Consider the following 13,686-nt stretch of genomic DNA (forward strand, 5'->3'; position numbering starts at 1 on the left):
CATATCAAGTTGAAGTTCTCTTGTCTGATGTTTATTCGTTTTATTACAGCCCCATGACATTTATTTGGAAGTATATGAAATGATTTCACCGTAGAGCTCCACTAGAATAATTTATTGTATTCCTAGAGAAAAAACACTAATTTAGATTTATTGTCAACGATTACGATAAGCGGTCCACGGTCAGAGCAAAAAAGCAGAACAATAAATTAATGCTATTATCAAATAATTTTTTACGTTTTATAGTGCGCATGGAAACCTTTCTACAGTTGTTTATGCACATGTGTCTCCTATAAGCTGCCATGTATCTCTGATACTCCCTCTGCCCCACCCCACCCCAAAGTTAAACCTAAGGCTAACAATTGATATCTTCTTAAGACAGTGATAGCGTCAAATACTGTGCCAACGCAGCCGATGTCTGAATACAGATCATGCAAGCTGTGAGTAGTTATTTTCGGCACCAGTATTTCTTAGTGTTAGACTGTTTCAGTTTGCATGTCATTTCGCCGATATTGTTTAGCATTGCCAGGTTTCATTGGGACTGTCACAAATTCTTATCGAGCGTGATTTGTAGTAATCTGACATTAAACCATTGCATAAAAGCAGCCTGAAAGCGCTTGGTTATATTTTACTGTTTTATATGACATTTTATAATATGCAATTTACAGTTTATATTGGCTGAATGCCCACTACTTACCATTTAAAAGAAACAAGCACGACCAAATACGTATATGCATACAGTATTGTCTGTCTGTCTGTCTGTCTCTCTGTATGTATGTATGAAATTCGGGCGACTACATCAACCCTATACTATGGATAGGTGTCCATTACACAGAGGTAAAAAATATATTTAAACATAAACATAAGATAATGGATCCATACATTTTTATCTTCATGAGTCATGATCTTTATGCGGAGTTAATTTGAAGATTATGCAAATTATCAATCACAGGGGTGCTGGGAGGTTCTGATTTTGAGTCTGTAGTTGCGGACTATTGGTCCTGGCGAATGGAGAACTCTCCTGAGTTCAGCACGCAGATGGGAGTTAATACCTTCAACGACAAGCTACAGTCCTTAGGTTTGGACATGTTTGACAGTAGAAAGGTTAAGTATAAACTCTTGTCGAATTCACCGGTTGTCAATCTATACGCGGATCGTAATCTCTTCATATATCTCATTATCTTTGTCAAGATATTCCGACCCCAGCCCAAACATTATCACGTAGCTTGCAATTCTTATATTACTTTTCATCTGTCTGTGCTCTCGTTATTGAACTCGTTTCATTTGTAAATCTTCCTGCCATTTCAACACGGAAATAAATTTTCTTTTTTGATTTTTGATTGTTTTCTTTTAAAAAATTCTCGGCATGTGTTATATGTTTGTTTATTTTTGTAAGTTGATTCTTCTACTGATAAGGAGCACGATTAGATCGAAATATTGGAAAACGTTTTGTAACTATATACAGGATAGACAAGTTTTCAATTCTTCCTTACTGTGATTCGAACCTAGGTCTACTGGTCACGGCACCAATCGCTATGCTTGCATGCACCTTTCCCTATACCTATGCATCATGCACACATCCTCAAAGAAGGGTGGAATATAGTCATTAATATGAACACTCGGGCGTAGCAGACACTCTGGAATGCCGACTAAGTAATTAAAATAATACCTAATAAACGGTCACTCAGAATTCCTTTGACTTAAATCAGGGCATGCAAAATCTACTTAATGCCTTGATGACTATCATAGCAATCGGGAGTGACCATATATTGGATGAGAGTTTAGTTACTTGGTCGGCATGTGAGTGTGTCTACTACGCAGGAATGCTCATATCAGACTGGCTATGTTCCATACTTTTTTAGGGATGTACGCATTGTCGCAGGTGGGTTGGTGTGGGAAGGTGTTAGGTATGTGCAGGCAAGGAGATCGGTGCCATAACACGCAAACTCCTGTTCGAATCTCAGTAGGGACGAATGTATATATATATATATATATATAGAGAGAGAGAGAGAGAGAGAGAGAGAGAGAGAGAGAGAGGTGGAAATATTTGGAGACTTAAAGATATGACGAAGATCGTGCAAAATGCCGCCGTATATTGATGACTAGAAATATATAGACTGTGAATATTTGATAATGGTATGTGAATTTAACAAACTTAATGTCCTGTCTCAGACACTTGTCCTTTGTTTCCATAAATGGTCATCGGTCTCCATAAAATGTTTAATGGTATTTTTTATGTCTCCAGCATTGAAGTTCTGTAGCTAAACACAGCTCATGTTGATGAAATTATGCTTACTATTAAAAGTGTTTCACAAAAATTGTATCCGTATATTCGTATAATCCATATATTCTTTCTAAATATATATCCTCGTTCGGTTCGAGTACGTTCTCGTCTTTTCAATTCAGTCAACACTTTTATCATCGCACCATCGAAATTCGTTAGACGATTTTGAATTTGTGTACAAATAATGGTATAATTTTCAATGGTATTTGGAGTATACATTTCGATTTGAATACTTGATGCTCCATAGCTGTAACGTTGTTTGCCTTCGCCCATTCATCTAATTAATTAGGTATTCATTTACTTGTAGACAAAAGTAGAGAGTTTTGTTCAACAGCTTCGGCGTATTGATAATTCTTCACTGAGCAAGGACCAAAAAATGAGCTACGACGTTTTAATGGATACATTAAACACGTTTTTAGAAGGCTACAAATGGAGATTGTAAGTATCGTCATTCATAAAATTTAAGAAAGGTACGTTGATTCAAATATATTTTACAAAATTGCCGTAAAATTTCTTCTCCATCGATACCTGGCAAATCTTTCATCGAAGGATATTACATATTAAATAATTGTGAGACGTGTTTAGCTGGTGTTTGAGAATCAGTGAATTACATATTAAATAAATAAAAAAAACGTCTTTTGCTTGAGTTCGAGAATCAGTGAATTATTTATGAAATAATTGAAAGACGTGTTTAGCTGAGTTCGAGAATCAGTCAATAAGCAAGAAAAAGGTCATTTGACAAACTTACATAGCGAGAAATTTGCAGTTTTGCTGACTGAGTTCCATGCAATGTGATTGGTTATAAAGGGGCACGTGATACTGATCTGGAATGTAGTGCACATGGGCACATTCTTATAATTATTTTCGGTCCCCAATTAGTTTCCAGTTCATTTTAGGTGAGCATTATCGATAATTTTCAAATCCATCATTCATGTATGAGACCTTTTCGACTTTATTAACTTTCTGAGTTATTAGATAAAAATGTCCACTGTGATGAATACCCTATTGTTTTCCGTTGATTAAATGGTAAACACTTCGATTAGGTTCTTTATAAAGGCAAGTAAGTAAATGAAATCGCATTATTTCTAATTGTTCCCTACATTACCAAAATTGATTTCATAGCACGAACTAATATCAACAAGTGTTATCTACTTCTCGAGATGCATTGGTGAGTCGATTAACGAAATAATTTTCCATTGATGTTGATACATTAAATAATGAAAATAATGTATGCATTGGATTGCCATCCAAACCACACATGCATCCATTCATTAGTTTGACTCTTTCTCAGCACTGAAGTTTACTATCTCAGTAATAGAAATATGTAAATAGATTCTATTACTATTCAAAATATTTAGCGTTTTGTTTTACTGCACCACTTGACTGGTTCTCTGCACGTAAAATATTTAATAGTACGATACCTATTCAAACATCAGGATTTTACATTTTGGTGTATTGACAACCTTGGACACCAAGTCTACACTATGCTAACTTTGGCAGTAAACCGACAGATGAAAGATGCAGTTCAGAACAAGTTGCCTTGTTGATACGTTATGAATGTACACAACATGATAAATGAAGGAATTTTAATAGTTTGATTAATGCCTGTCTTAATTTCCCAGTGTGATTGCTGTTCAGATGAGCTTTGCATGAAAGATGCACCTAACAGTATTATGGAATAAGAGTCATCGAGTTATTGCAGCTCCCCCGTTTTCATCAATGTCCGGTCTTTATATGGATGCCTAACATGTTGTACATTAGAGGTTTTGTTTTCTTTAATCGTATATTAGATTGTGTTTATGGCATCAAAGTGGTTCATGTAGCTTTGGCTTCATTTGTAACATGAGATTTATGAATGTAAAGCTCTGGAACCTTTGGCCAGACTGTCTGATGTTATTAGTTTTTCTTAAGGACACACGGTACTAATTATACGGAAGAACTGTGAACCAGTCTAGAAATGGGTGAGCAAATAATAGAGTATTTACGGGTTTGGTGGTCCATAATTGGTTAATAATGAAAATTAAATTTTTTGTAAAAATATCTTTTGAGAGGTTATTCTATATGTAATTAAAAAAAATATGGACAAAATTCTATTGATGCAATTTTCGTATTTTTACAGGCTTGACTTAGAAGTACTCAGTAATGAAAGTAGCACCTGATTCATTTGTTTCAGAATCAATAACATGTGTTTCATGCACATGTAGATAAACAAAATGCCGCGGCTCATATGGTGTTCTCCACACATAAGCTTGCACCAAGGTTTGTTGTGCATGGACAATTATAGGTCTCATCATCAGCACCCAGAAATTTTAAGTTATTGAATTTTGAATATGATAGTGTTTCCATATGTTTACTATTGGAGTTGAATTAGTACCATGAGTCCTTAAAGCAACTTAACCATATTACAGTCATATTACAGTGTCAGAAAAATTAAAGATTTAAACCAAATGTTAATTTAGTAGGATACACTTTTATCTCAAACCAGGAAATAACATGGGTAGACCGTTACTAGGAAATAAAACGGGAAAACCGTGAACATGAAATAAAACGGGTGGACTGATTATCTGGCTGTAATATAATTAGCGGACCGATTCCGTGATGCTATGATCTGTGCGCGCTTTAATTGCCAAAACACCTACACATGACACCAGAGTTATGAAACTGATCACCAAAATCGTACTCCTTCCCAAATTACCAGCATTCATATTTTTCCCAGTGAGGTTGAAAACACTGAGATCATTAAGGTTATCTTGTTTTAAGTAGATTGTACTCAGGCGGAACTCTTAAGAGTTAGTCTGAGTTCATTTTGTCTTGTGCTCAGCATTTTTGTGACTAAAGGACCTGGTGTAGCAAAACGTGTGTAAGTTAATTGCAAGTGTTGAATTTTTCTGGTAAACAGTAAATATGGGGTATCGTTGTCTTATAAACGGAATGAAGAAATAAATGGCTATTCTTAAGGATGTACTATTTGGGTCTGATTGTATTTGCCTTTACATTTTTTAGCTATGGTCCTCTGAACCCTGTCAATTTTCTGGAAGGATTTTACACGGACCTAAAGAGTTTTGTAGACGTCATGCCCTTCAATAACGAGTCGGATTTCAGAAATTTTATATCCAGAATGAACGCCATTCCAACTCAGGTGAGCTTCCTACTGAAAAACGGAACAGATTAATTAGTAAATTAGAAACATTTTGAATTCAAGTCATTCGATATCGATTAACATGAGTGTACATCATAAGGACAACAAGAGAAAAATATTAAATTCTAGTGAAAAGAACAGATTCGGCCTTCTTAAAGGAATTTATTCGTTAGGCACCTAAGAAAAGTTCGCTTCATCATTGTTTAAAAATGCAGTGTGTATGTTTGAATTTATAATTACAAAATGACACCTATATAACAAACAGAGGAAAACGCATATTGCCGTTTCCCACATTGTATGTATATATGCGTAGTTATAGGAAAGAAATTGTTATTAAATGGCACTAATGTAATTAAAGAGATTAGATAATTGTAATAAACTTAAAGCAAGAGTCTATCCTGCTCGCATATCCGACTCCATTCACCTAGATATCATTAATCAATGTTCTAATCCACTTAGTCGTGCGAAGATTCCGTCCTGACCAGCCTCAAATAAAAACAAAAAAATAAAATAAAAAAGCGAACAATTGAAGGGAAAGATCGATGAAAAGGGCTTTTTACTTGACATTTGTTTTACAGCATCTTGAACAGTCAGAAGTAAGCATTGGCCACAAGCGATGACATGAAAATCTTACCAACATCTCCTGATTTGATATTAGATATTTGGTGTAACAAGATAACCGGGTGGGATATTTCGGATTAACAACAGAACACGTTTTGACGACATATATATGGTTTAATGTGATTGATATGAGCAGTAGATTATGAAGATGTGTGCGTATTTATAATCCAAATATTGGATCTATTTAACATAAAAACGCACAGTTTCAAAGATGGAAAAAATATACAAATAAATTAGTTAGTAAGACTAAAACACAGGATAAATGATTTCACAAATGATTAATGGAAAGATGAATATAGTTCACTCAAATAGTAAACGATGTAAGTTTACACACAGTAAAAATGTATTCGCTCAGGTAGCGAAATTATGTCACTAAACACAAGGACGAATATACAATCTATCCTTCCAGTCCTGAATAATACACTGGGTCTTATTAACCCAAAATTAGCATACAGCTAATAAAATACAGGTGTGGAGATGCACTCCGTCACCCGTGCACCATATCCGCTCCACAGCTCCTCCGAATCAATTTCACAACTGATATAGACTCCGGACCCTCGGAATACTATGATCACTCGGAACATTAGACCCTCCGGACACTTGAAATATTAGACCCTCCGGACCCCCTGGTCCTTTGACGGCTCTACAGCTGGGTCACCTTAGTCACTCTGGACACTCCGGACGCTAGACATTAGACGCTCCGGCACCTTAAACGCTCCGGACACACGGACGTTTCTACACTCTGACAACACCGGACACCCCGGATATTCCTACTCAGACAACACCGGACACCCAGGATATTCCTACCATCAAAAACAGCTGAAAATATACCCGATACAGTGTACTAAACTTGATACAGACATAACGTAAGGACGTTATACATGGTAAGTTATAAAGATTATATTATGGCAATTACAAAAACAGAGGTTCAATAGTAAACCTAACCCTGCTCGATAAGACAATAGTAAAGAATTCTTTTATACAAAAAAATGTAGCTTTACATTACCAACATAAATCCTGTACTACGTCGCAACAAGAATAAAAGAATTGCACGCATTATGCTGTATAAAGGAAACTATATAACAAACATGCAAAGGTAAATATGATAATACACTAGTTATCACTTAAGACCGAAAAATTACCTACCCCTACAGCTGGAGTTGTGCGAATCCTTTTAGCAGGCCGCTTGCTGACAAAACCATTAGTATTGTAAAGGTCCTTTACATGCAGTAATGTATTTATACCTTTAGAATTTTCGTTATGCCTTATCGAAGGCACCTTGCACGTGTGGCATAGGACGAATCGTACTCACGATTTCGAAATACAATAGACCGTAATATAATCACCCTCGGGTATCGTTGTACAGCGAAAAGAAACGAAACCCGAGTACATGTATTTAATTAACAACATTTACACCATTCCGTGACATTTGGATCCTTGTTCTTGTAATACCATGGTATCTCTAAAGGGCCTTTTCCTTTGAAAGATAAGTAGATAATTTTAAAATGTGGAAACACATTTTCAGACAAATTATGGGCCGATTGCTGTCTTTGGGATCATCGCTTGATGTTTGTTGCGTCCATTCAAACAAATATGTGCGAGTTTGTATGTTTTCTAAGTTGAGTGTTTACAAATGTAATAGTTCATTTCACATGCATAACTACAAACTCAAAACATCAGAAAGTAACTTCTTGTGAAATATATTGTAAAACATGTACTGGCGTCGGACTAGTTGCGATTGCATTTATTTATTATTTTTCGAAAAAACAAAACTTGGATTGCCATAAAATATATCACATGAGTTCAAATTGTGTGCACTCATATGAAGAAAAAATATTGATGCAACAGGCGATAAACGTAGATACTAATGTCAAAAGGACGATTAAGTATAGTCGCGTGCATCCAAATTTCTCGCATGGCTCCGTGAGATCTTCGCCAAATGACGATTTGGCAACTGAGATTTCCATGTAAGGTCAAATATGTCTTTCCCAACATCTTTAAAAGTGATTTGATTGCCTGATGAGATGTGCAAGGAAATACGCCATTGTAGCTTGCGATGACGTCATAGTGTTCATCCAGGCGACAGAGAATTCTAGTTATTTTGGTACCCTTACTTTTCTTTTCTCAGTCTGGTTGTCTCAGTCCCTATTGTCTTCTGCTGTGCCTGAAGCAGTTGTCATAAAATCAAACAACATCGACAAAACAAAATTCACTCATAAAACAACTTAAGGTCTCTCCATCTATGATAACGCACATACAAAACATTTTCAGAGAGACAGACACATACACGCACACCAAGCTGAGCTATTCGGTGTTATTCTAGAAACTACACACATCATGGTGAATTTGATCCTACCTGTAACTTAGTAAATTTACAGGTCAGCGTCATTAAATTAAGCTATAAGTTTCTACTTAGTTTTAAATACTTCGTGGGAAACGAATTAGTAATTTTAGCGAAATGTAATGACGCTGATCTGAAAAGTACTGAGCTACAAGTATGATAAAATTCGCGATGCTGTGTGGAACGAACTGTAACAGAAAATACCGTTCCAGACACACGGGCAATATAAATTTCTTGCTACAAAAATCTAAACTCTCTCAAGAGCTGACACAAAGCCGGTAACAACCATAAAAGTGTTATGTCAGACTTGCGTTCTGCAAACTTTATCACCCCCCCCCCAACCAACCAACACCAGCTGAATCAAACAGTGTAATCAAATGAAAATGCATGCACTTACCATCCAGGGTGGTTCATTCATCGGCCCACACATTATTCCACAATAATATTTCCATGTAACTTATCATTGTACTAGCAAATATAAATTTCCAAGCGTATCATGAAGTTAGAATCCGCTAACAGTCATTACACACTTCATTCGAGCCGTGTACTTTTTTGTAGCATTGCCTACCATAGAACTTTCTAGATTTGATGACTGTTAATGTTATCAGTATAAAATATATGAATTAATTATTGTTATTTTCATATGACATGTCATCCAATAAATTAATGTGATAATACGTAAAGAGTTTCAAATGATTTTATGTTAATATTTTTTCATGCGTAGAACTTGTGTACTTAGAGTCGATTAGGCACTCCATTGCCCTTATGAATATAATTGTATTAATGCTCGTTCAAAAAATATAACAGTATGTGTCTCGAGACGCTCATTATGCAATACTTGCAACACGTAGCAATTCTAAAAAATTTCTTTCTTAACGTTTTGTTTATTTAATAAAAGCAGCTATATTCTACTAAGATAACTATTCAAACTTTCATAAAATAATACAAAAGCTGATCACCTTTATATACAGATAGAAGGAATAATAATACATGATGAATACTGTATTTTGAATCTGCTAACTGTACTGCAAAAGTGCAGGGTTATTTTAATTTAAATGGAAAAAAACCTGAGTGCAAAAAAATAATCTATGTCGGTGTTTATGCCAGGACAAGGAAATCCCATTCGCGGGGTCAAATTTACCACCCTCCATCGGAAGAGCCTCGTGGGGAGACAACTAATGTAACCTCTTGACTGGAACTTCATTGTCTGGGTGCAAACAAAGAATCTCTTAATCTCGTAAACAATGATTACTTCAATGGCTAAGTGAGACTTGCCTCCCTGTATCGGCGTGTGTTAAACATGATGTTTAGTGATTGGCTTGCAATACAAATGAGAAAATTGATCTCGTATGTCGATATCAGTTTTGGGATGGTGTGTGTGTGTGTGTGTGTGTGTGAAATAGTTCACAAACCTGCAGTCTGGTTTAAGTCCTATTTTGTCCCCAAAATAACAACATTATCATACTGCCTTATCTCATGATGTCCATAATAAATTCAAAATATAGTTTCTTTTGATGACCGCATTATCTCCATAGAAACGTCACCATGTCTACTGTAGTATTATTAAAACTATTTCATATCGACGTTATACAATTGAAAACTTCATTCGTGCCGCCAATGTGCTTCTAACCAGAACACTACAACTCTAATCTAACTGAACCCACCGAGTCACGTAACTAACTGATTTAATATCTAATTACAACTCCCTGACTAGAGTCATCATCGAACCTTCTTTTCCAAATTTCATACTGACATTCTCTAATTCAAAGATTACATTTCATGCTATAATTAATATAATATAGTTTAATGCTGAACGCAGCTTTAGGAACTAGGAGTTAGTGTACTTCCTAATATTTAGTTCCATATATACCCCTTACCATCTGTGCACTCTACATGTAGTCTAACAATATTTGTCGAGTACCATCTATACACTCTACAAGTAGTCTAACCAAATGTGTCCAGTACCATATGTACACTCTACATGTAACCTAACCGAATGTGTCCAATACCTGTCCCGTTCACTCTACATTTATCCTAACTGAATGTCTCGAGCACCATCTGTATTTAGTTTAATTGTTTTTAAGCTTTTCAAAAATAGTTTCATTTCATTACATGTCAAGTAATGAAATTGTGTTTTCTGGAATTTGATACATTCCAGAAATTAGTTTGACCTGACTGTTTAGTCGAAAACACCTACCAATAAAACTTTGTGTCTTTTTGCTGACCTAGTTCCTAACCTTGATTGAGAATCAAGTAAACAACTTCTTTATTGTAATTCATTCATATTGTGTGACTGATAATAGTGAAGTCGATGATGATTGGGGCTACGTGTCTGTAGATGTACATACTTCTACGCTTATCACGAAATTCTGGAGGGCTGACCCTCATCCGGGAATCTGTTTTGCGTCTCAAGTTACTGTACAACCTTTGTCTATAGAGAAATTAGTCAGTCGGGCTTCTAAACACTGGGGGAAAGGTGTTTTGTATTTTCTGTTGTGACCAGTTGAGTTATATTTTTAATTTTCTTCAAACTGTTTAGATTCTAAAAGATTAATTCGTTTCTCTGGGAATATTTAAGTGCTCATACAGAATTCTTGGACAAAAAAAATTATTTAAATTTTATTCGGAACTTCAAACATCGGAATATTGTTTGTGGATCAACAAAGAACTGTAGACACATCCGTAATATAAAGGCTATAGCATACGTCATTGCCTTCCATTTTGGATTTTTCATCGGTACTCGAACTTAAATTCATTAGATCATTTCATTACTAGGACTTCTAAAATTTAATTCGTGGATTTTTCTTGGATTATTTTTGGATTTGGTTCAGAAAACCGTAAGTTCTTATTTTTTTCTTCTTCATTTTTACTTGGTTTTTCCAAAGAAATAAAGTATTTCTTAAATGTTTCAAAGCTTGTTGTTTTCACTCATTGTATGTTGCTGTTTATTAGAGCCTAAAGATGTAACTTTCTTTACCATATGTACACTCTACATGTAGCCTAACCAAATGTGTCCCATTCAATCTGTACACCCTACATGCAGTCTAACCAAATGTGTCCCATGAAATCTAAGCACTTTACATGTAGTCAGACCAAATGTGTCCCATGAAATCTAAGCACCTTACATGTAGTCTAACTAAATGTGTCCCATGCAGTATGTATACTCTACATGTAGTCTAACCAAATGTGTCCCGTACATTCTGTACACTCTACATGTAATCTAACCAAATGTGTCCAATATAATCTGTACACTCTACAGGTATTCTAACTAAATGTGTCCCATGCAATCTGTACACTCTACATGTAGTCTAAATGTGGGCCATGGAATATGTACACTCTACATGTTGTCTAACTAAATGTGTCCCATGGAATCTGTACACTCTATATGTAATCTGACTAAATGTTTCCCATGCAATCTGTGCACTCTGCATGTAGTCTAACTAAATGTGTCCCGTATATTCTGTACACTCTACATGTAGTCTAACCAAATGTGTCAAATACAATATGTACACTCTACATGTAGTCTAACTAAATGTGTCCCATGCAGTATGTACACTCTGCATGTAGTCTAACCAAATGTGTCCCAGAGTCTGTACACTCTACATGCAGTCTAACTAAATGTGTCCCATGCAGTATGTGCACCATTCATGTAGTCTAACTAAATGTGTCCCGTACATTCTGTACACTCTACATGTAGTCGAATCAAATGTGTTCCATGCAATCTGCACACTCTACATGTAGTCTAACTAAATGTGATCCATGCAATATGTGCACTCTACATATAGTCTAATTAAATGTGTCCCGTACATTCTGTACACTATACATGTAGTCTAACCAAATGTGTCCCATACAATTTGAGCACTCTACATGCAGTAAAACCAAATGTGCCCCATACAATATGTGCACTCTACATGGAGTCTAATTAAATGTGTGGCATGGAATATGTACACTCTACATGTTGTGTAACTAAATTTGTCCCATACAATCAGTGCACTATTCATGTACTCTAACTAAATATGTCCCGTACATTCTGTACACTCTGCATGTAGTCTAATCAAATGTGTCCCATGCAATATTTACACTCTACCTGTAGTCTAACTAAATGTGTCCCATGCAATCTGTACATTCTACATTAAGTCTAGCCAAATGTATCCCATACAATATATGTACTCTACCTGTAGTCTAACTAAATGTGTCCCATACAATCTGTACACTCTGCGTGTAGTCTAACCAAATGTGTCCCATACAATATGTGTACTCTACATATAGTCTAACCAAACGTGTCCCATACAATATGTGCATTCTACATGCAGTCTAATCATATATTTCCCATACAACCTGTACACTCTACATATAGTCTAACTAAATGTATCCCATACAATCTGTACACTCTGCGTGTAGTCTAACCAAATTTGTCCTATACAATATGTGCTCTCTACATGTAGTCTACCTAAATGTGTCAGAAACAATCTGTACACTCTACATGTCGTCTAACCATGTGTACACTCAACAGCTAGTGTAACTAAATGTGAACCTAATTTGTAGCGAACATATTGTCCGCATATTATGACCACTTATTCCTCCACCTGAAATGTCCAACTTTCTGTCCGGTACAGAGACCCCCACATTTAGGACTGACCTCGAGACTCTTTAGCTAATGTGGCACACATGTGAAACCTTGTCATCAAGAGTATCACATATAAGTGTATATATTTACCTCTTGGGAATACATATATAATATGTACTTTGGAATACTTAACTAGAACTGGTACTATACTTGTATTTAATATATTCAAAATTATGATCTTTTCTTTTATCCACAAATTTTGTATAAAATTATTTTGAATTCTTTCATAGCTATAAAGTATCCAAATTTCCACTCTGTAGGAGAACGAATGAAATGGCCAAATAATTACTGAATACGCAAAAAACGGTTTTGGCTGTATGATAGCTTCTTCCATTAAGTTTGACTTAGTTGTGAACAATGGTGTTTTTAGAAAATGCTGATTACGATCCCTTTCCTAGCACATAGCTTCTTCGAGTCGTCTCCCATTGACAATATACTCTGTTGTTGTTGTTTTGGACTTAGCACTTTGCCGGCCAGTATAATTGGTGGAGAAAGAACCCAGGAAAACCCCAGTAATAACCTCGTGTCCATGGGAAGCTACTGGCAGGCTTTCTGACATACTCACATTGGTTAAGACTCGAACCCATGTGGACAGAAGTGAGATAGCAGTGATAGGTAAAGGCGATTGCTTTAGACCACTCGGCCAGCCAGGGCCCCGAAACATTTTCTTTACCACT

General features: G+C 35.8%; 1 protein-coding gene across 1 annotated transcript in view; it reads left to right on the forward strand.

The window, feature by feature from the left end:
• Nucleotides 1-13,686, forward strand: part of LOC149799222 (uncharacterized) — a 266,176-nt gene that overhangs the window by 189,278 nt on the left and 63,212 nt on the right. Inside the window, exons 36-38 of the mRNA XM_089958164.1 lie at nucleotides 950-1,101; nucleotides 2,589-2,719; nucleotides 5,285-5,420. Coding sequence (XP_089814290.1) covers nucleotides 950-1,101; nucleotides 2,589-2,719; nucleotides 5,285-5,420 — 419 coding nt within the window. The remainder of the gene's footprint in view (nucleotides 1-949; nucleotides 1,102-2,588; nucleotides 2,720-5,284; nucleotides 5,421-13,686) is intronic.

This window comes from Sinohyriopsis cumingii, chromosome 5 (genome assembly GCF_028554795.1).
Source record: "Sinohyriopsis cumingii isolate HCF-2022 chromosome 5, ASM2855479v2, whole genome shotgun sequence".
NCBI lineage: Eukaryota > Metazoa > Mollusca > Bivalvia > Unionida > Unionidae > Sinohyriopsis > Sinohyriopsis cumingii.